Source organism: Bidens hawaiensis, unplaced genomic scaffold (assembly GCF_021521415.1).
Source record: "Bidens hawaiensis isolate Kalapana, Puna unplaced genomic scaffold, B.hawaiensis_p1.1 tig00003244_1, whole genome shotgun sequence".
NCBI lineage: Eukaryota > Viridiplantae > Streptophyta > Magnoliopsida > Asterales > Asteraceae > Bidens > Bidens hawaiensis.
Window position 1 is genome coordinate 578,427 of NW_027491178.1, and position 25,176 is coordinate 603,602.

The 25,176-nt window shown below is 37.2% G+C and overlaps 1 protein-coding gene across 1 annotated transcript; it reads right to left on the bottom strand.

Moving 5' to 3' along the window:
* Positions 1–657: 657 nt before the first annotated feature.
* Positions 658–14,989, bottom strand: LOC143622947 (cysteine-rich receptor-like protein kinase 15). Its single transcript, XM_077093959.1, has 7 exons — positions 14,073–14,989; positions 13,049–13,192; positions 12,715–12,815; positions 11,998–12,205; positions 2,229–2,466; positions 1,317–1,467; positions 658–1,170 (listed from the first exon to the last, which is right to left on the bottom strand). The coding sequence occupies exons 1-7, from the start codon at positions 14,917–14,919 to the stop codon at positions 844–846; spliced, it is 2,016 nt and encodes a 671-aa protein (XP_076950074.1). The 5' UTR covers positions 14,920–14,989; the 3' UTR covers positions 658–843.
* Positions 14,990–25,176: the final 10,187 nt, after the last annotated feature.

Genomic DNA, 25,176 nt, shown 5'->3' on the forward strand with positions numbered 1-25,176 from the left:
TTATTAAAACACTAAGCCAAACGTTGTCTCTCACTTGTTTGGACACCCGATTTTATTTTTTTGTCTTTAGCTACTTTTAACAAGATAAAAATAATAGAAACAAAAATTAATTTAGTCGCAATTATGGGTACCAGAATTGTTTTGTTTGCTGAAATAAGATAATGAAACAAGATAAAAGTTCAAGAGTTGCAAAGATGGTCACAAATAGTTGCTGAAATGACTTGGGCCATAAATAAAGTCACAGGTTTTTATTGGAAATAGTAAAACAGAAAAAAATAAAAGGTAAATTCCTCTGAGTTCATGTATAGGGGATGTAGGAGCCTCTAACGGGACGTTTTGTGTCATGTTCTTGTTTACTCTTTCATTTTGTGTATGATTGTTTACAGAGGATGATAGGGTACCTCAAGATTAAAAACATTATGGTAATTTGTATGAAATTAACATAGTTTTCCTGACAAGATGCTAGTGTTAGACATTAATCCCTCACATTTAAAGTATAGGGTTAGATATGACAAGTCAAAGTATGTTCAGAGTGTTATTTAGTATTTATGTAATTTAAAAGGGGTGAACTTGTAAAACATCACAAGTTGTTCAATTGCTGTTAGTTAGGTATAGAAACGGAAAATATGAAATTTATTTTATGTGTGAGAGACCCTTTGAGCGGGTTAGACTCCGAGAGTTATTCTCATATTACAGAGAGACCAAACAAACCAACTTTGCAACATTTCTTTTCTTGATTTAATTTCAAATGGAATTACAATTTAAATACGAAAGAAATGACAATAGAGTGGTTAACAAGGGAATTTGAAATACATGACACTGAAGTGGTGATATTTTGATATTTTAGTTTTCCATGATCGAATTACTGTTCCCCATGGAAGAACTGTGCCACATCCCTGTAGAAGAATCGTTCTCTTGTAGGTGTGACGTTTTGAGATCAACGTCATCTTGCGTGAAAGCTGTAGGCTCGGCTGGAAAGGGAAGCGTCGTAGAGAAGCTATTAAGCATCTGAACAACTAAATCCATGGTTGGCCGATCTGTAGCCCTTTCTTGCACACACAGTAAGCCAATGTGGACACTTCTAATGATTTCATGCAATGAACCGGTTTCGGTCTTCATGTTGGGATCTATTAAGTTTGATGTTTGGTCATTTTTCAAGCTTTTCCATGCCTAAAATTAGATATTAAGAATTTTGTTTTTAGGATTCAAATGCTGCTATAAAAGAATAGGCAACTTTTGCAATTGAATATACTTCCTCAGACCCTGTTGATGCAAATATATTGTTTCAGACCTGGTAATAATTTATGGACACTTACATAATCAGGAAGATATCCTTGGCATTCTCTTGTTTGAAATTTTTGGATTCTTTGACCTGTTACTATCTCTAGTATCAACATTCCAAAGCTAAAGACATCCAACTTTACTGTAATATGGCCATGTAGGTAATATTCAGGTGCCATATAACCCCTACAAGTGTACATGAGAAATAATTTAGCACTTTGTGGCACACAAATATACGTGTACGAATATTATTAATTTAGTCTACTAGGTGCGCTCAGGACAAAAATAGAAACAAGCTCTGAAAGCTTGCCAGTTGTGATTGTTGAACTTGGAAGTGGGTATCTAAAACAACGCAACACACGCGCACCGACTCACGGTTTGCTCGAAGAGCTTTTCTTATTAATCGACTTACGAAAAAGAAAACTAGATACACAATAAACAGAAACAAACTAATGGGTTTATATAGACCCATACATAGCAATCATAACCAAACTTAACTAGGACTTTAAATTCAAATAAACTAAATGAAAACACTTAAAGATAAACTCAAACACTATTAAAAGATAAACCAAATCTTTTAATTATTATCTTTTTATTTGAATCTTGATCTCCTCCTACCGCCCCTACGAGATCGAACCGTACCACCCTTGAACGCCAAGCAAATATTGTTTTACGTTTAACAATGATCCCACGCCTTCCGTCTACATTAGTGACATTACTGGTTTCTAAAACTGGTTGTCATATACTCATGATGTAACGGAAAATCATTAGCTTGTTTAACATATGATTTAAAGAAAAAACACATTAGAACTATAATCATGCGGATTACATTTGAATTAGGGAATGACTGGGAATGTAGCAACAACCTGTCCATATTAGAGACGTATTCATAATAAAGGTGTAGTTGTTCTTGAGTAAAACAACTCACAAAAAGGAAGTCGACTTACGGAGTTCCAATAGGTTGCTTTGTGTCTCTATGAGTTTCTGAGGTTTGAAACAATTTTGCAGTGCCAAAATCAGTAATTTTGGGTTCCAGATTTTCATCTAACAATACATTAGCAGCCTTCATATCACGATGAATAATCTTCGAACGAGAATCTACATGAAGATATAGTAGCCCCTTTGCAATGCCTTTGATGATATTGTAACGTGTTTTCCAATCAAGAAGTACGCGTTTAGTTGCATCTACAAAAACCAACATTAGTAGCAATATTGATCACTACTCAAACTATATAATTTATTATGTTTAACCTAATTTTGTATTAGGTTAATTAGGTGGCTCGGTTTTGGTTCATAATTATGTTTGACCTAATTTTGTTTATTATATATATATCCCATCATGTAACTGTAAATTTGGTTATATATGTGCTAATAAGAAAAGCACTAGGTGCATCCCGTGGATGTCAACTAAGACCGAACTACATATTGTTTATATTTTCATTTCTGTGTGATATTCGTTTTGTGTGTTTGTTGTGCTGATTTGCTTCCATGCACCGCTTTGTTCGTAACAAGTGCTATCAGAGCTTTGACTTGTTGCTAACACGCAGTTCGCTTCATGGAAATGATTCATTTTTGGGTTTATTCTGGTTTGAAGATTCCTAAATTTATGCATGTTAAATATTAGGCAGTAGACGATACTGCCTCTTTTAAACTCACAAGATTATAATTAAAGTATAACTCGCTTATCAATTAGTCCAACTTTCTACCTTGACCATTGAAACACCCCATTCAATGATCAAGATTCTTTCTTGTCATTCTTAATCATAATCATTTTCTTAGTATAATCTCACCACACACACATAATTTGTGGGTGTAAGAGAAAGAGAGAGATGCGACTGGCCCAAAAATTTGAAAGGCTTCTCAAAATTAAAGAGGCTTTTTGTCTTAAAACCTAGCTACCGTTTGGTTTGAATGAATGAGAGGCGGAATGGAATGGTCCATTATGATGGAATGAAAAAAAATATGTTTGGTTGTGTTGGCCCGTTAACTAATTCCCGACCTGTTACAAGTTCGGTAACCGGGTTGGGTTAATTCCTTGATTTACCAGTTTGGTGAATTAAGGGTATTTTAGGGATTCCTAATTAATGTGTATTAGAATCTAGGTTTTTCTCAAATATAATGTTTAGATATAGATGAGTTTGTGTTTGTATCTAATAAGGAGTTCTAGCCTAGCTAGGATTGGTTAGGATTATATAAACTGATGTAATCAAGTTTTTGAGTAAGTTTTCTTGATTAATATAATTTGGGAGTTATCCAACTTGTTTGTTCTTTGAGTTAGTGATTCATACCCGTGAATTGGTATCAGAGCTCAGATCAAGAACGAACTACGTGTGATAGCGAACCTGTGGCTTTCAATTGCAATTGAGAATTGATCAAGGTTGATCAGTTTTCAGAGAGGCAATCGAGATAGGCTACGGACCAAACAATTGATCTAGAATTACAGAATCAATTTGAACGATTAGGGCCGAACAAGCAAGTCGCATCTAATTTGTGCGATTAGGGTTCACAATCGTGAATTGATAGCGCACGTGTGGTCACGGCTGAAGTCAAAACAATCAAACAGTAATTGTTTTGATTAAAGATCCAAGGTCTGGACCTTGAACCATCTACTCTTCTTAAGTACAACAGAAGGCAACGGAGAAAAGGATTGATGGGGGAACCGAATAATCAAGCTGGGGTTGCGGTTAAGGAGACCAACACAGCCACGCTTCACTACCCAATGTTGAATCAAACTAATTACACGATATGGGCCATGAAGATGAGGGCAATTTTCAACGTTCACGATGTTTGGAACATGATCGAGCCTGGGACAGGTAACGATGCCAAGAAAAATAATCTGGCAATTGCACTATTGTTCCAATTGATCCCCGAAGAATTGGTTATGCAAATAGGGTACATGACTACTGCCAAAGAGATGTGGGAAGCGGTGAAAATCCGACATCAAGGGGCAGACCGAGTAAGGGAGGCGCGACTTCAAACACTCAGCTCGAAGCTCGATGGGTTAAAGATGAAAGACTCAAGCTCAATCGATGAGTTCGCAACAAGAATATCCGGTATTGCAGCAAAATCGGCCTCACTCGGTCAAGTTATCGAAGAGTCCAAACTCGTGAAGAAATTCCTCATCGGACTACCAAGACGCCGCTTCATCCACATGGTAGCATCCATTGAACAAACTGTTGATTTAAAAACAATTACTTTTGATGATATTGTAGGTCGTTTAAAGGCGTTCGAAGAACGGATTAAAGACGAAGACGATCTAACCGAGAATCAAAGTAAATTAATGTTCAATAATTATGACACCGGGGCCAAGAGCCGATCCTACGAGTCAAATAGGGGACGCGGCAGAGGCGGGTCAAGGGGTCGAGGACGAGGGAAAGAATTAGGTCATGGCCGGGGTTCAAATAACCCAGCTCAAAACCGAACCGATGAGGGTTCGAGCTCGAAACCGAATAAGGACAGATCACAGGTCAAATGTTTTCGGTGTGACGAATACGGACACTTCGCATCCGCGTGTCCGGAACGAAGGAGGGCCAAACGGGAGGCTAATCTTGCGACAACCGAGGAACTCGATCCGAACCTATACGTGGCACGAATCGAAGACACTGTATTCTTGGATGAAAAGAAAGTGATTCCAAGTCAATTTGAATCTGAAACGGCTGACACGTGGTATCTTGACAACGGAGCGTCAAACCATATGACAGGAAATCAGTCGTATTTTTCAGAGCTAAACGAGCGGGTTTCGAGACGAGTAAGATTTGGTGACGACTCATGTGTGGAAATAAGAGGAAAGGGGTCGATCGTGTTCACAAGCAAAACCGGTGAACACCGACTCCTAGCCGTCGTCTACTACATACCGAGCCTACAGAGTAATATTATTAGCCTCGGACAAGCTACAGAGTACGGATGTGATATCTATATGAGGTCCGACTACCTTCTCTTACATGACGGTGGAGGAAAATTAATTATGAAAGTTTAAAGGACGAAAAACCGGCTTTACAAAATCCAATTGACCGTTGGAACACCGGTTTGCGTACTTTCAAAGCTTGATGACCCGGCATGGTTGTGGCATGCCCGACTCGGTCATCTTAACTTCGAGTCCATGAAGTCTCTTAGCACCAAAGGAATGGTACATGGAATCCCTAATATTTATCATACTGCTAACATATGTGATTGTTGCTTAGTAGGAAAACAGGCTTAGAAACCATACCCGGATCAAGCTTCTTTACGGGCTTCAAAACCGCTCGAACTGCTTCACGGGGATTTGTGCGGGCCGATAACACCGAGCACCCCAGCTGGAAATCGCTATATTTTCTTGCTTGTGGATGATTATTCACGATACATGTGGTGTTATTTATTAAAATCAAAGGACCAAGCATTCGGGTTCTTTAAACGTTTCAAGAACGCGGTCGAAACTGACATTGGCCTCAAGGTAGGAACGCTACGAACTGATCGTGGGGGTGAATTTACATCGATCGAGTTCAATGATTGGTGTGAAAAACAAGCCCTACAAAGACAATTGACTGCCCCGTATTCGCCTCAACAAAACGGGGTTGTTGAAAGGCGAAACCGAACCGTAATCGGGACTGTCCGGTGTTTATTAAAATTGATGAAGGTTCCCCAAGAATATTGGGGAGAGGCGGAAATACACAGTGTTTACATCCTTAACCGGGTTCCGAAAAAAGCCGTTGATTCGAAAACACCTTATGAAGCATTGCTTGGGAGAAAGCCAAATATCAATCATCTAAAAGTTTTCGGGTGTGTGGGTTTTGCAATCGAACCTAAAGTTAACCTGAAAAAGTTGGATGATAGGAGCCGACCCATGGTCTAATTTGGGTCAGAACCTGGATCGAAAGCTTACCGGATGTTCGACCCGGTTAAGAAGAAAATTCATGATTCAAGAAGTGTAACTTTTGATGAGAAAAGGAGTTGGGTATAGATGAGATCATCAACCGAGACCATATCGAACGAGTTCATAATTGAAGTTGGGGCTGATTTCTCGACCGAGAATGATCCAGTCACTACCGGGCAGCAGGCCCAAAGTGAACAGGCCCAAACTGGGCAGCAGGCCCAAACTGTGTCGATCCAGCCAACGAATTCAGCAGAAAATGGCACGGGCTCGCTTACAGGTCAACTAACTAAAACCGAGTCTGCTGACCAGCCCGTACCGCCGCTCCGACGATCAGACCGGACCCATACGGTACCACGAAGATTCAAGGACTTCGTAATAAATGATGGGGTTAACCGGGAACAAGAAGAGTTGGAAGAAGCTTTAATGTTGCTCGCCGAGGACGAACCGAAGAATTACTCAGAAGCAAAAGATAATAAATATTGGTTTAAGGCAATGGAGGTCGAGTTGGAATCTATTGAAAAAACGGTACGTGGACTTTAACGGACCTACCTAAGGGTCATAAACCAATCGGGCTCAAGTGGGTTTATAAATTAAAACGAGACGCGGTTGGGAAAATTATTAAATATAAAGCGAGGCTCGTAGCTAAAGGTTACGTACAACAATATGGAGTTGATTATGATGAAGTATTCGCACCGGTGGCTCGACTCGAAACTGTACGAGTCCTACTCGCGGCCGCGCAAGAAAAATGGCAAGTTCATAACCTCGACGTTAAATCAGCGTTTTTACACGGGAACTTGAATGAAGTCGTATTCGTGTCTCAACCGGAGGGTTACGTAAAGAAAGGAAAAGAAGACAAAGTTTACCATCTCACGAAAGCCTTGTACGGACTCCGACAAGCACCTCGGGCTTGGAATCTCAAGCTTGACGGAACGTTAAAGAAACTCGGGTATGAAAGATGCATTCAAGAACAAGCCATTTACATGAGACATACCGGTAACGAGATCATAATTATCGGTGTATATGTGGACGATCTAATTGTAACCGGATCGAACATGGCTCAAATTAAAAGGTTTAAAGAAGAGATGAAGAACCAATTTGAGATGAGTGATCTCGGTTTGCTAAACTATTATCTCGGGATCGAAGTTTCCCAAGACGAAGATGGAATTCGGGTTAAACAAGAAGCTTATGCTTGGAAAATCCTAAAAGAGGCCGTGATGGAAAACTGTAATAAGGCCTATGTTCCGATGGACCCGAACCTGAGGTTATCGAAAGCCGAAGACGAGGATGATGTAGATCCAATGGAGTACCGAAAGCTGGTTGGTTGTCTCCGGTACCTACTCCAAACCCGACCTGATCTCGCATATTCGGTCGGGGTAGTTAGCCGATACATGCAAGCTCCTAAGGTGTCTCATGCTAATGCAATCAAACAGTGTAAGGCCCCGTTACCGGTAGCCCTACTTTCGTGTTGGATTTACTCATAAACACAGTTCTAAATATCAGAGTTAATTAAAAACTTTACGCGGAATATAAAACTTTCATAAAACATCAATCATTTGTTACAAAACATTAAATCTTTTCTTTGATACCATAACACAAAACTTTATATTTAAAACATCTTTACTTCTTTCTTCAGATGCCAGCCGTTCAATCCATGCCGTGTGTCATCCTCATGCTAACTCTGTAATCAGCTCACCTGCGTGCATACTAAAAGTCAGCTACGCTGAGTGAGTTCTAGTTAATCGAACGCCATACAATACATTCACATACGTACATATCCGTAGATACATATCCATACATCACTAGTTACCCTTCTGTTCTACATACATACTTGCTACCATACATACATACATACATATCTACAATCACTATCCTCAGTCTACCGAGAGTACGTTCATAGTTCACCGTCTATACCTGTACTCAAGGTCGTGAACACGTACAAGGTTCGCAGCCCTTACCTATGTTCACCGTTTATGGTACGTACAAGGTTCGCAGTCCTTCCCTATACCATAATACATCCACAACACGTACAAGGTTCGCAGTCCTTCCCTATGTTGCAACCTAACTCATAGCACGTACGAGGTTCGCAGTCCTCCCCTATGCTACCAAACCAGCACGTATAAGGTTCACAGCCCTTTCCTATGCTGACACACATCCACAACACGTACAAGGTTCGCAGACCTTCCCTATGTTGCAACCTAACTCATAGCACGTACGAGGTTCGCAGTCCTCCCCTATGCTACAAAACCAGCACGTATAAGGTTCACAGCCTTTTCCTATGCTGACACACATCCACAACACGTACAAGGTTCGCAGACCTTCCCTATGTTGCAACCTAACTCATAGCACGTACGAGGTTCGCAGTCCTCCCCTATGCTACAAAACCAGCACGTATAAGGTTCACAGCCCTTTCCTATGCTGTCACCTATCTACATTTACATCTATCATCTACATCACGTATAAGGCTCGCAGTCCTTAACTACGCCATCACCTGCCGAGTCTATGTCCGACAGAAGCTAGAGGGATTTGCCATCCTAACTTACCATGTGGAACGTAGAACTCACATACCATTCGTGTACCTGTATACACATACTTCACATATACAAATAATTACATATTAGCATAAGAACACTCTAGGCGTTCTTTACATCATTCATTTAACAACCATACCCCTTGTCGGTACGTGCAATATCCGAAGATCGTTCACGCCCCGACAAGTATTCATTTGTAATGTTCATACATCGTCGATATATAATATTCGTACCTTTATTTTTAACCTGACAGTACGCGCAATATCCGAAGATCGTTCGCGTACCGGCAAGCAATCATTCATACCTATCACATATATCACATATGGCATACACTTATCACTTAGGATAAATGTATTAACAAAACATCGAGTATGCACACAGCCCCGAAAACATAACAAGGAATGGGGCTAGAAACTCACCTGGACTCTGCTTCTTCCTCTGGTAGCTGTAAATCCCTTCCTTAACTGAGCTCGGCTGACTGAACAAGTTACACGTATCAATACTCGTCTGATCTAATCTGGTGGCCTAGTATTAGCTTACTTTAACTTATCGCTTAATAATTTATTTTCTAATCGAACTTGGCTTCAGGCGAAGTTAAACCTTAGGCGAACTTGGCTTCAGGCGAAGTTAAACCTTAGGCGAACTTGGCTTCAGGCGAAGTTATCCTTAGGCGAACTTGGCTTCAGGCGAAGTTATCCTTAGGCGAACTTGGCCGTAGGCGAAGTTATCCTTAGGCGAAGTTACGCTTGAAGGCGAAGTTACGCTTGAAGGCGAAGTTCATCAGGCGAACTTAATCTTGCAGGCGAAGTTATCGCGCTGCAGATCTGTTTGCCCATAACTCCTTCGTTTCTTAGCCAAATAACTCGATTTTGGTACCCACGGAATCGTATGATCGGCGCCTACAAATCCCAACCATCAAATCGGCCTAAAATCGACGTTTTAGGGGTCCGATTTGGGCAGTTTGGGTTTCGGGTCCGGTTAACCCATCCAATCCTAACCATTTTCAGTAATATTAGCTTTGTTGGATTTGTTCTCACCTTACCAACTCAGATCTATCAACAAAATCTCGGGTCTCGGCTTCGAATCTTGATCGGTTAGAATGTGTGTGTTTTGAGTGTGTTTAGGAGAGTGGGGAAAATGAAGATATTTTGGGATTTTGGGGGTATTTATATCCCTGAAATCCTATTCTCATTTAACCCATCTCAATTAATCCAAATCTATAACCAACGTCCATTTCCCGACACTAGCCCGACCCATACCAACTCCTACTCTTTTATTTATTTCCTGATAACCCGAGTAAACTTTCCCTCTATTATTAAGTAATATAATTAATATTATCTTGAAATTTCGGGATGTTACAAACAGATTCTAAGGTACGTGAAAGCAACAACGGGTTATGGAATCAAATATTGTCGGGATAAGGGGGTGCTAAACGGGTATTCGGATAGTAGTCATAACATTGATTAGGATGACGGGAGGAGTACAACGGGTCATGTATTTTATCTCGGGCTTTCACCGATCAAATGGTGTTCACAAAAACAAGGTACTGTGGCGTTATCATCATGTGAGGCAGAATATATGGCGGCAAGTGCAGCCGCGTGCCAAGCTGTGTGGCTTAGAGATTTGGTTAGCGAGATAACCGGGAAGGCATTACACAAGGTGGTGTTGAGGGTCAATAACACTTCGGCTATAGCCCTCATGAAAAATCCCGTGTTTCATGGTCGAACCAAACATATAAAATCCCGATATCATTTTATTCGAGAATGTGTTGATCGAGAAGAGATTGTGGTTCAACACATAAGCGGGAAAGAACAACGAGTCGATATCTTAACTAAAGCACTCGGGAAGATTAAGTTCGTGGAGATGCGAAAGCTTCTTGGAGTTGAAGACCTCGCTAATTCGAGTTAGGAATTAGGGGGGTGATTGTTGGCCCGTTAACTAATTCCCGACCTGTTACAAGTTCGGTAACTGGGTTGGGTTAATTCCTTGATTTACCAGTTTGGTGAATTAAGGGTATTTTAGGGATTACTAATTAATGTGTATTAGAATCCAGGTTTATCTCAAATATAATGTTTAGATATAGATGAGTTTGTGTTTGTATCTAATAAGGAGTTTGAGCCTAGCTAGGATTGGTTAGGATTATATAAACCGATGTAATCAAGTTTTTGAGTAAGTTTTCTTGATCAATATAATTTGGGAGTTATCCAACTTGTTTGTTCTTTGAGTTACTGATTCATACTTGTGAGGTTAGTCAATAGAATGTAATCATCCATTACCATGTCCATTCTATTCCCTCCAAAACACCCCAAATTCATTCCATCTGCCCCCCTGTTTTTTTTCATTCCATCCCTCTTTCACACCATATCACCTCCAACACCCTCCCACCACTACTACATATTACCTTCACACCACCACCGCCCGCCATCACCCACCACCGCCTTCGTCGCCGGCCGCCATCGCCGCCCGCCACCACCACCACCTACCATCGTCGTCCACGACCGCCTCTATCAACCACCTACCATTGTCGCCCACCACTGCCAACCACCTACCATCGTCGACCGCCACCCGCCGCTTACTATTGCCACCACCACCACCCACCATCACCACCACCTGCCACCACCACCAATCGCTCCCGCCCATCACCACCGCCGCCCACCACCCACCACCACCATTACTGCTCGCCACCCACAACCACCATCCCACCGCCACTCACTACCATTTTTATTTTATTACGACTTTTTCTAGCTTACCAAAAAATAAAAATTTAATAATTCATGCCATTCCCACATGGTAACCAAACATGTCAATGGAATGGTAATAATCACTTCCATTACCTCGTCCATTCCATTCCCTCGCTCATTCTATTCCATCGCCTATTCCATTTCCTCATACCTAACATAACAGAAGTATGTTTGGTTGGAAGTAATAGAATGATGAGGGAATAATGGAATGAACAAAGGAATGAAATGGATCATTACTATTCATTTGTCTTGTTTGGTTAACATATTGGAATGAAATGAATAATTACTTTATGCTGTTTGGTATCCAAAAAAATTGTATGAATATAGAAATAATAAAAATATTCCTATCCCAAAATATATATTTAAAAAAAACTGAAATGGCGACGGTGGTGGTAGCTCCGGCGACGAAAATGGTGGTTGTGGTGGTGGGGGTGGCGGCGACGGTGGTGGCGGCGGTTATGGTCAGGTGACGATGATAGCGCTAGTATGCTATTTCCAAATACGTGTATTGTTTAATTGTTATGTTATTTCTAGCTGTCTAGTGCAACTTCTTATACTCAAAAGGAGGTGTACTTGCTCTTAAGTCTCAAGAACTTACCAAATAAAAAATCATCGAGGCTTCCATTTGGTAATAACTCTAAGACGAGAAGTCGTTCACTTTCTTTAATGCTGTAACCTAGCAGCTTAACCAAATTACGATGTTGAAGCCTTGCCATTATCGAAACCTCATTCTCAAACTCTGTGTCACGTTGATTAGAGCTCGTAAGCCTCTTTACTGCAATGAGTTTTCCGTCTTCTAGTGTACCCTATATTCCACATTGCAAAATAACTTAATGCTTACGTAATAATATCAAGGTTTAAATTTTCAAAGATGTTGGCAAAAGAGATAAACTTAAACATGATGCTTTAATTAGAGCATTCACATTAGAACTTTTATATCATTAATTAATAGCCTTATAACTTAGGTGTATTGGTTTTTATTAATCTTAATTATTATCTTTTAGTCGCTATCGGTCCTAACTAACGAATTGGCCGCTGACGGTCCCATCTTTTAAGGTATTTGTTCCCAACGATCCGCGACTAACAGAATCCTAACGTCGTTAATTAGTTGCATAATCCTAACGGTCCGCGACTAGCTAACAGAGCGGATTGATATATTTTTTTCCTACATTTTTGTATACAAAACATTGTTATGGTTATTTTTATTCTTCATGTCTTTATATAAATGTAATTATATGTACACATTTGTAACCGTTATTTTTTTACGCGTGTTTTTAATTAGGATGGGAAAATGTGCGTGTGAGATGATTTATACCTTGTAAACTACTCCAAATCCACCGCTCCCGAGCTTATTTTCTTCGGAGAAGTTATTTGTTGCTGCTTTCACTGTATCAAAGGGGTAGTGATAAAATTCAGCTGAACCAATAAGACATAGTTTTAGGCTTTTAATCACAGTAAAAAACAGGAGGTAGAACTTAGAAGTCACTTTAACAACAACGTGTTGTCGTTAATATTTTAACAACTCGAAGAAATGGTGGTATGTTACGCTTTTTTTTTAAATATTAAAACGAATGCCACTTGGAGTAGTGGTCCTTAATTACCTTTATGTCATATAATTATGAAGTCTAAGCAACAAACAGAGAACTTACTTTGAATTTCTGGTGTAGGCTTCGTTTGCTTTTTCTTCTTTCTTAATCTCATAAAGATACAAAGTACCGTGATTATCGTAACAACAATGACTATAAAAGTAACAATTGTTATTTCCAAAATTTGGACCCTTTTTTTCTTCTTTCCTGCAAGAATAGAAAGTATTGCCAAGGACAATGATTACCAAATTTTTACCAATGGAGCATAAAATATAAAACACTTAACACTCCATTTTATATAAAAAAATTATAGTTTAGTCGCCTACTAATTAGTTAGTCGGCCGGCGGAATTAATCAAGTACATGTGGTGTGATATTACACGTCCACGAGTTTTGTTGGGTGGCAGAACAAAACTGTCAGCGGCTGTCAAAGAATCGTCGGCCCGACGGTTCTTGAGTGGCTATTTTGGGGATTTTGTTGATACCACGGACAAGAATGGAAAAGGGAGGGGGGCGGGGTCAACATACATGGCTATTTTGAGAAAATTTCCTTGTGTCTTGGGATGTTACTGTTACGAAGATCGGTGTTTTAAAAACCGGTTCAAAACCGTCCGGTTAAACCGGATTTTGCAAAGCAGGCCGGTATTTTGAGTCCGGTATTTTTAACCAGTTACTAGAACATCGTACCGACGGTTTTTGTCTAAAATACCGGTTTTTATCTGCAAACTGGTTCTATGTCCGAGAGATTTTTTATATTTGCGGCCCATAATTTTTAAAAATTACTTTTATCCCAACAATTAACATTCAAACGTGTAAACTTAGGACTGTTTTTTAATAAAATTGAGTGCTTTTGCATTATGTTTTTAATATGGATTAATTTTTGGATTTTTTTTGTTATGGAATCATTTACTTTTGGGTTATTTTTGGATTGAAGTTACACTTATAGGTAATTATAAAGTAAATTATTCAACCGGTTGAATTTTCCGGTATAACCCGGTTTAACCGGTTGTACCATTTTTTAGCCCAATCCGATACAAGTAAAATACTGGTTTTTAAAACATTGATGAAGATAATACATTAATCCATACCTGGTGGTTGTGGTGATGGTGGTAAAACTGATGGTGGTTGTAGTGATGGGTGTAAAATTGTTGGTGGTGGTGGTGGTTGTAGTTTGACCTCATCAGTTTCGTTATAAAACTGTTGGGTGTCATATATAATATTACACATAGGTAGAAATAATTTTCCTTCAACTTTCCCATCAAGCCATTTTGAATGTTGAGTTAAATTATTGAAGCAGTTACTACATTGTTCCTTCTTTAGGTATGGAGTACACTGCACAAGCGCATAAATCCTAGTGTCGTCCGGACCAATTGTGTCTCCAGTGGCAAATTTCAGTAGTGTGTCGCCTGCGGCTGCCTTAACAGTCAAGTTACTATATAGTTGTTTAAGAGCTTTGCTGAACTCACCAACATTCGTACTTTGGGAGCCACGGCTCGAGTAGGAATAAATGTTTGCTTCCGTGTTTCCCACTATAACCTCGTTGGAGTATCTCAACATGCAGTAGTCATAGTAGCCCAATGCTTCATTTTGGTTAGGGCATAACTGCCGCAAGTTAACAATGGAGTCATTAAGACAACTTTGACACACGTCCAGGTTGACATCGCCTCGACAAAGGGCTATGGAGTTCACTCTATCGTCACCTAGGCCGGTTGAGAAATTGTAGAAACCAGCGCCGCTGTTTGTGGTGGGGAGGGTGGAGAGGGTGGTGTCGAGATTCTTTTCATACGTACTGCCTACAACATACTTACCAAAATCTCCGCAGTAATGGTTAATGAACTCGGGTTGAGCTAAGATAATGGTGGTGTTGGTATTGAGCAAATATGTGATAATAAAATATAATGATCTTAAGGGCGGTTTTCCTGCAATGATGAACATATTTTCGATCTTGTAATTGAGAAGGAGATGGGTTAAGAAATTTTAAGAGTTAATTAGATCATAATAGAATGACATGCATATTTTTTTTGGTAGAAAGTAAGAAAGAAGGAAGGTGTAGTATGAACGGAAAATTAAAGGAAGGTGTAGTTGCACCTTTGTGAGGACATGGTCCAGGATAGAGATTCGTGGAGACGTAGAATTAAGGTTAGCGACTTCTATGGGAAGGTACCTAGTTAGCTTAGCTTTGTATTTAGGGTCTAGTTTGCTAGCTTGGCTCCTTGCTGTTTATGTATATATTTTGTTTGATGCTGCTTTTTGCTTCTTATGCCCTATTCTTAGTAGGTTACAGATTCTTTGCAATTTGGTAGTTTGCTATCTATATATTGCTAAGTGTTTTTGCTTCTAGGATGTATGTTTACTCTGTTTACCTGCATGCGGCTTTATGAGCCGGGGATCTCTCTGAAAGCAGCCTCTCTATTCTCACGGATAGAGGAAAAACTTGTTTACATCTCACCCTCCTCTGATCCTACCGATAATATGCTATGCGATGGGATATACAGGACTTGATTGATTGATATAGAGTATGGTCCACCACCACTCATTTACACATCTTTAGGTTTATGTTTCTTCAGGCCATATTGACCCACATGAATTTCATTGAAATTGCCTAAATTTTGATATCTCTAGAATATCTTTTTATACATATCTAACGTATATATGGAGGTGATCAATATACAGATCGAACCTAAGTCGTAATTAAGAGGGGTGGAATTACTTTGAGGGGAATGAATTCAAAGGAATCTATTGATTTTTTTTCTTTTGTTTATATGTTTTTTGAGTGACACCGGTGTTTTTTTGGACGAAGTTGTTTTATATTAGAGAGAGATGAAAGATTACTTAAATATTGACCAAAATTATATATATTATACTATATAGATAAATATCGCCTGGCGACGTCACAATGCTTTTCATTGCCCCCTTTTGATATTTTGCTTAAATTATATAAGTTAGCAAACAATCAATTGATGTGGTCTAGTGGTTGAGTTTCTCTTTTTCAAGACTTTTTATGTATTATGTTGTGCGCATGATCGAGTCCATTTTGCTACTACTAGTCTACTAATTCCGGAATTTTCCTACTTCTCTTTACTTTACGAAACGCGCAAGCCAAAGAATTTTATAATTGTTATATTGTGTATTATGATAACTATAATTATAGATAAAGCTTTTTTTGAATTATTTTAATGTTTTGTTTTACGTACGTTATTTTATTTATTTTTCACTTCTGGTACCGTAACGAGCATAACTGAAACCAATCGAATTTGCATCAGCTATGCCTAATGACTGGTATTGCCGATCGAATAAATGTCGCTTTAAATAATTTAATTTTTTTATATCATAACCTATACGAATTAGGTTTTGTTATAGCCATGTTACCATAATAAACATAACCGAAACGGTACGACTTCGTTTCGGCTCGCCGCCACAAGCCCGAACATAAAGTCTGTACATATTTTTTGTCTTTTTTTGTTTTAATTATTGTAGCGTATGAATGTAACCAAAACCAACTGAAGTCGCGTCGACTCGCAACCGCAACGCCCAAGTTTTACCCAAGAGAAAGCATTTTTAAAAATGTTATTTTTGTTTATCATAAGCAGGGGCGGACCCACATAGGTCCGATCGGGGTCCCGGGACACCGATGTTTTTTAAAAATTACTTAGAGACGGTATATTAAATTTTGTAAGGACCCCATAAAAATTAATACTTGGAACCTATACTATTAGGATTGAACTGGTACAGTGGAAAGTCCCTTGTTTTACTTGTGAGAGGTTGTAGGTTCAAGCCCCACCATACTCCTTTTTTGTTGTTTTTTTAATATCCTAGTCTTAGTTATTCAGTTAGGGTATTTGTGCTTTTTGTTAATTTCTCTCATATAGTCATTATCAACATGCAACATATATAATGTTAACATGGATTTTGCATATTCTTTTATTATTTACCTTGTGTATGTATATTATAATTAATCATTTATTAGTTATTTTTTCATGTTTTGGTCAATTATGTAAGACCATATATATAGATTACGTTCATGTTTTTCGGGTATGAATTAAAAGTGTATGTTTCATCTAGTTTCTAATTTAGATTCTTTCTACTTACTCGTTTCCAATGACACCATAGTTCCGTGTTTTATTATGTTCCTCGCCTCGACCCGACCCGAAAAATTTTGTAAACCGAAAAAATTGGGACCCCATTGAAAAAAATCCTGGGTCCGCCACTGATCATAAGTTATATGAGTTTCTCCTTCTGTTTTCGTTCAAAAACCGTAACGAAAGTAACCAGCACTGACCCACATCGCTACTGCAACACCCAGATTTTACCACCCAAATGCCAGTTAATGCATCGTCGCATCGCGGCGGATACACAACTAGTATAGATAAAGATCAAATGTTAGTGCCACAACTCCTTACTAGAAACCCATTATTTTAGTATTTATAATTTCAGTTTTATCATATAAACAACTTTGTAGTGATGGTGTGTTTGTTCACTTTTGTTTTGCTAACTGCATGGAGGTTGAGTTTGCTGTTGGATGCCAGGGTTCGAATCCCCTTTGCTGCTGTTCAAATCCATCTTTTTCTTTTTTTAACTATTTATTCTTTTAATTTGACATCACATTTTTGTTATCTATTTATTCTTTTAATTTGACATCACATTTTTTAAAGGCCTTTCAATCTAGTTTTTTAAAGGTTTTCTTTTTAATTTGAAGAAATTGAGTTTTAGATTTAGTTTCGATATCGTAACGAATTTAAGCAACGCCAACTAAAAACGTAGCCCATCGCCGCAACACTCGTGTTATTGTTTATTTAGTTTTGGTACCGTAACAAACCTAGCTAATAACAAAGTCATTTGTATGTTTACTTCTGGTACGATAACGAACCTAATCGTTACCGACCGAATGTATGTCAACCCAACACTTCAACGCCCGTGTTTGTTTGTTTTTTTAAATGTCATTTTTTTCGAAACTATTTTTTGTGTTTAATTCCAGTGTTGTGGCGAACCTATAGATGCTGGCCGAATTTTTGTCACAACTCCTGTAATTTGCCAACCGAATATACATCGTTCTAATTATATTATTTTGCGTATCATAAGTTATACGTTTACTAATTTATTTTTCTATCAGATACCAATCGTATATGTGCCGCTTTCATCATAAGTTGTACGTGTGTTGACACTATTTTGGGCGTTCACATATACTTTTTTGATTTAGTATTAGATGTCGTGACGAACTTAACTGATACCAACCAAATTTGCATCAAGCCGTCGCCGCAACACGACGGGTTTAACCTAGTATTCTACTATTCTTAAATTAGGCACTAAATTGGCTACGGGGATATAGAGGGGGTGTAAAAGGCAATTAATATGCTCTAGCGTTGCTATACATTTCTTTTTATTCTTCTTTGGAAGAAGCAAATAAAAAGAAAATAAGAGCTAATTGTAGTTTGCATCCCTATGGTTTTAGAATGGGAATTTTTATAATGGTGTACGTAAGTCAAAGAAAAACAAATAATTAAAAAGTATTACTCCGTATTTAAATTAGAATAAATATTGAGAATGTTTTGATAAATAAGAAATAAGTTTGCAAAATATAGTTTTTAGTTAAATAAGAAATAAGAAACCAGTAGAGGGATTTGATGTGAATGTCCAAACTATATATTAAAGGAAATTTTCAAATTAGACATTTTTGATCCACTTTTTCCAGTTTTAGCCTAAGACTAAAACAAATTCCAAAAATAGCCAAACTAATCCGTTGGATATGACGAAACCGTTCTAGATTTGACGGATTAATGACCCTATCAGGACGTGCCATGAACGTCGGATCCGACTGTTTACGGGTTTATCCAACGGATTAATGAAACAAACCGACGTAATAATAATTAGTCGAATCTGATGGTTCAGTTCATGCTTCCGTCGGATCCGATTGTTTAATTTGTCCGGCGAACCCTAGATTTTTCAGTTTGGGTTTTGATTTAGAGTTCTAAAATGGAATTGAACACTATGGTTGTTTTCTTCTCGAAAAATTAAGCGATTTGCTAATGATTTGTTTGATTTCGTGGAGAAATAAGAAAGATGAAGATGAGGGTTGGTTATGGAGGTTTAAGGTTTGAGAGGTAGAAGATGAAAAATTTCATCGGACCCACTAAAATTCCGTCGAATCCATTAATATGTTGACACGTGTCTCGATTTTAAAGGTCCAAAAATTTCGTCGAAAGGTGTTAAAATTTCGTTGGATCCGACGGAAAAATGACTATTTTAAGGATTTTCAATAAACTAGGCTATGTTCGAACATACTGGTGGTGATTGGTCAAATCATGAGCTGAGCCATGAGCTTGATCGGGTCCCATAGTTCACGTATACATGGTCAATAGAGGGCTAGAAATCAAAAATCACAATAAAGAGGGCATGCTTTGTCAAGGGTTGCAGCTTTTGATAACTTTTATCATATGCATTATTGTGCGTTATTATTACTTTATGAAGGTGGTGGGGTGAGCAACGGATAGTGTCCTCGGTACTAGGGGTGTAAACGAGCCGAGCTGCTTGCGAGCTACTTAAGATTGGCTTTTAAAAAGCTCGATCGAGCCGAGCTTAATCAAGTCCGAGCCCGAGCTTGAGCCTAAAAGTAATAAGCTCATTTAATAAACGAGCCTGAGTTTCACTTATCAAGCTTGAGCTGGCTCGCGAGCCCAAACGAGCTTGCTATTTATATAATTTTTTTTAAATATATATATTTAAGAATTATTAATCAATATAATTTATGAAAAATTAAATAAATATAACTAAATAATATATATTATTTTATACATAAAATATTATAATAGAAAAAATATATATAAATAATTATAATTATATAAACACTAATTGATAAATAGTAAACGAGCCGTGCCCGAGCCAAGCTCGAGCTTGAAAATCTGCTCACGAGCCGAGCTCGAGCTTTGAAAATAGAGCTCGAAACGATCCAAGCTCGAGCTCGAGCTCGAGCTCGATGTAAGTTAAACGAGCCGAGCTCGAGCCTAGTCGAGCTCGGACTCGACTCGGCTCGTTTGCACCCCTACTCGGTACACCGTTACCCCCGTTTCCATTTTGTTTTCCCGAATTTGGTTATATGTAATACAACCCGAATAAAGGAGAGGAGAGGGAGTGAGATGTTTGTGACTGTAGCAGTGCAGGGAGAGAGAGAAAGAGATAGGAGTCATTTTCGGGTGATTTTTCGCCGGTGGTAACGGGTTCCAGTGAATGGTAGGACAGCGGTTGAATTGGAGGCCGATGATTGGTGGTTGTGGGTTGCGCCCCCACCGGCCTTAAGAGTATTTAGGGTTTGTTTGGTATGGGGTAATGGAATGAACAGGGGAATGGAATGGACAAAGGAATGGAATGAACAAATGAACGAAATAAATCATTACTATTCTATTGTCTTGTTTGGTTACCACATATGAATGAAATGAATCATCACTTTATTAATTTTTTTAATTAAATAGTAAACTATTCAATCATAATATTTTTTATCAATTAATAAAACGATTATAAGATAATGCGATATAGTAATAAAAGTATAATAAAAATTATAATTTAATAAAATTTATACTATAATAAAATAATAATGATGATAATAAACAACAATAATAATAGGAGTAATAATAATAACAAAAATAATAATTATTTTTATTATTATTATTGATTATTTTCCATTTCATTCCTAGAATGAATGAAAGAAAAACCACCTTTTGCTAAGGAATGAAAAATGTTATATATGGAATGGTTTGCATTCTTTAGGAATAATTCATTCCATTAATGAATGGTAACCAAACATGTTTTCTTTCATTTCTTTGGAATGAGTCATTTCATTCCACCAATCATTACTTCATACCAAACACTACCTTAGTGAGTTATGTTAATAATCGTGTTATTAGTGCATGTGCCATTCTTGTTATTTAACTAATGTTCCTTATAATTTTGGTAAAGGTGTTGTGTAACCAACCTTCTAAACATGTGCGTGCTATTGTTTAGAAAAAGTGACATATATAGTTAAAAGTGTCATATTTAATTCTATAACCATGTCAAACGTATTTGCATAATCAAGTCCAACACCCGATCGTGATGAAAAAAAAAAAAACCTATTATCATAATAATAAAACAAAGTTACATAATTTTATCCTTTAAACATAGTTAGTTTATAGATCCGGTTATTTATAAGGTTCATTTTTTCTCTTTGTCCTTTAAATAACAAAGTTTCTTGTTTTTTTTGTTGTTTTGACTAACGGTCACTCAAAAGTTCAGTTAAGTGGATACAGGCGTCAAGTATGTGAATTGTGATGGGTACCGGGTTGGGTTGAATGATAATTTACATCCCTTAAATAAAAACACTTTTTAACTAAGGGAAAAAAAGCAAAATAAATTAAAATACAGATTAATCCACCATTTATCGACTAGTGGTAGGAGGTTTGAGTTTTCTAATGAATACCCAAGTTTGATTCTCATTTGTGTCACTTTTGGTGAATTAAGACAATTAAGGGTTTGTCTAAATCTTGTGCATGATTGTCAGTTCGAATCTAGAACTCACCCAGGTTTCCGTCCTAGCATGTGTTACGTCAGAGAATTCTGCTCTTGTGGTGACACGAGTACACGACTATCAAGTGACAGACAATGGTATGGTTTTCTGGGGAAAAGGAGTCGACACAATAAACTCCGCCAAAAACCCCCCGGCACCTCCCTGCCATATTCCCTAAACCACAAGAAAAAAAAAATGAACTTTAACTCTTCTCATTTGGTAGATATGAAAATTGACCCAGAAAAAAAAGAGGCGATTTTTGACATGTGGCAAAATGGACGATATGTAGCCCGGGGGTGGTGTTGTAGCTCAAAAATCGCCCCTCCCACCAATAACTGATAGCCACATCATCATCACCATACACACAAGCAGCCCCTTGTAGCCCATTTTATCGCCAGGGACGGTGTTCTCGCCCTTATCGCCCACATTTATAGCCCCATTGCATAATAATAATAATAATATAATAATAATAATGAAACAGGATCAAATACATTTTATTCTTAACATGAAAACGGTGAGAACCAATTTGTTGTTATGAGTAGGTTTATTTTTATAGGTGTTTGCTGCTATTTTTTGTTCGTATTTGCTAATTTCTTTATTATGAGATGTTATACGTATTTGCTTATTTATATTTTGTTGTTATTATTAGATGTTTTCTTTTGCTGTTATAAGTATTTGTTGGTATATGCTGTTATTATTTTTTTCTTGATTTTGATTATTTTGTTGTAGTTTTTAAGTTATTTTCTTTGTTATTATAAGTCATTGTTTATATAGATTGGTATTGTAGTTGGTATTGTTTCTTACGTTCGCATTTGTAAATAAATTGCCATTATTTCCTACGTACTCATGTTAAGATCAAAATATACATGAACCTTCCCCTAATAATAATAATAATAATAATGAGGGAATTAATAAGTGAAAGCAGTCTAACTTTCACACCCAAACCATCGCCCAAATTAGTTATGGCCTCCACGTTGACCTTCATCGTCCGGAGACATGCACCGGAGCTTATCGTTCCGGCAACCCCTACACCTCGAGAGCTAAAGCCTCTCTCCGACATTGATGATCAAGAAAGATTCCGGTTATAATGGTTTACCGTAGCGACCCAAGTATGAGTAATATTAATCCAGCGAGTGTGATAAGGGAGGCGTTGGCTAAGGTGTTGGTGTTTTATTATCCGTTTGTGGGTCGGTTAAAGGAAGGTCCCGCAGGGAAGCTGATGGTGGACTGCTCCGGCAAGGGTGTGTTGTTTATCGAGGCCGAGGCAGATGTTACACTGAATCAACGGGTCGTGCACGGTAACTTATCGACGCCAAAGAACTATAATTTTGCTTTCAGTAGGATCTGGTTTGTTATTCAAAAGGGGGTGGCGGTGCAGTTTGTTGCCCGCTTATCTATCTCTTTGTTGTAATTGGATTATTTTATTTAATATATGAAGATGATTTAATCAAAAAAAGTAACTATTTTAGAAGAATATAAATGATATTTCAATTTTTAAAGAGAGACATATATGATATTTTAAAATTTACAGGGATATATATGGTATTTTTTAATTTTGCACGGATATATATGAAATTGTCCCGTACTTTTTGGTTTTAATGTTAATTTGTTTTGGTTGACATTAGATTATATTATATTTATTTTATAATTAACTTTTGCATCATATTGTGTCGTTAATATACTATATTGTTATTCTAATTTGTTGTTATAGTTTCTGTTATCTTTTTATGTCAGTATAGTCAATGACAAGTTTGATTTGCTAGAAAAATTCATGTGTTTTTGGAAATGAATTTTCATTTTTTAGGGGCAATTATATATATATATATATATATATATATATATATATATAAATATTGAAAATATCATATATAAAATGCAAAATTAAGCTTATCACATATGCCCTTACAAAGTTATTAATATATCATATATACCCAATTCATTAAAAAAAATTAAAAATTGACCATATTACTCTAGTTTAATTAAATGCAATAAAAGGTTTTACAATGTAGGCCATTCGATGCGATAAATCTTCAAATGGTTTGCAATTTTGAAGAAGTGACGAGAGACGATTTGATTATCGTTAAAGATGAGAAACGTCAATTAAAATTAAAATAATAACATAGGGTATAAACACATTATGTAATAAAAATGAGTAGAATGGTTTATTCGTTAAAATGAGCATATATAAAAGTTAATTTTTTGAAAAATAACGGTAAAAAGGTCATTTATTAAATTATTATTAATTAATATGAGTATTATATATGATACTTTAATTGTGTTTATAATGACATATATGATATTTTAGTTACTTTTTTTAGTAGTGTATATGATACTTTAATTGTGTTTATAATGACATATATAATATTTTAGTTACTTTGTAAGTGTATATATTATATTTTAAGTTTTGTTTAGGTATATATGATATATATAATGTTTGTAAATGTATATATATGAAATTAATCCTTTTTAAAAAAAAAAAAACCTAAATATAGTCATTGAGTTTTTACGAACCGTTAATCAACCTAAATTAATACAATAGTTAGGATCATTTCCTACATTCTCATTTTAACAATGTTTTGCACAGAAACCTCCCTCTTGCAGACATAACCCAATAATTCATTCATGGCGCATTAAAAGCTACTATGTGGGCTGATAAATTTATTTCTTTACACATCACTGTTTTATTAAGTGGGCCGTACAACCATTGATAAAAATAATGCATCAAAGATATATGACTTGAATCAATTATGCATAGACATTTTAAACTTTTTTCTTTGTTTTGAACTCTGTGTAATTGTGTGGCCTCTACGTAGTTCAATTAAATAAAAATAAAACGAGTTCACACTTTAATTTGATGAATAGCTAGAGTCACCAAAATAATTATTTGGCATACAAAACCAAATAATTCACATCACAAATTACGTTTGAATAAATTTAGTTTAGTTGTCATTCTTCAAACTTTCACTCAAATTTAGGGGCTGTTTGGTTCATTCAGATCTGAATGAGTCAGATCTGAATAAGCATCTGTCCCATTCAGTAACAACAATGAGTCTGAATGATTCAGACCTAATTTTAACCATTCAGATGTTTTTCGGTTTGGAACCAATCAGTCTGAAGTCTGAATGAATCAGATGTTTACATCTGAATGGTTCCATTCAGATGTAAACAAACAGGCCCTTAGTTTACGAAAAGCCCAGAATTTGCAAACTGTCTGCTACAAAACGAAGAACAGCTCGAGTTACAAGTTGCCAGTTGAGAGTTTTTGGTTGGGTAAAGTTACCATATTCTGGTAATTTAGAGCATGTTCGGAGGTATTTGAGACTCCTACCAAAATGCGACTTTTTGAAACTGATGAGGTGGCAATTTAATCGATATTTGCCACTACGTTTTGGAATCTTTGGGATACTCGAAAGGAAGCGGTGTGTGATAATAGGAGGGCCTCGGTAGCTAAAGTGGTGGGCGATATCAAGTCAACGTCGTTCTTTTATGTGTTTCCCTTTTTATTTTAAACCTTTTGAGAACCGGTACTCTCTTAATTGTTCTCATGGTATGTGAATCTAAGACTCGTGTCACTTTGTTTGCTCACCTAACTTAACACAATCATTAGCTAATGGTGAGCTTATGGATTGTATGGATAGTACTATTAGGGGAATATCTTA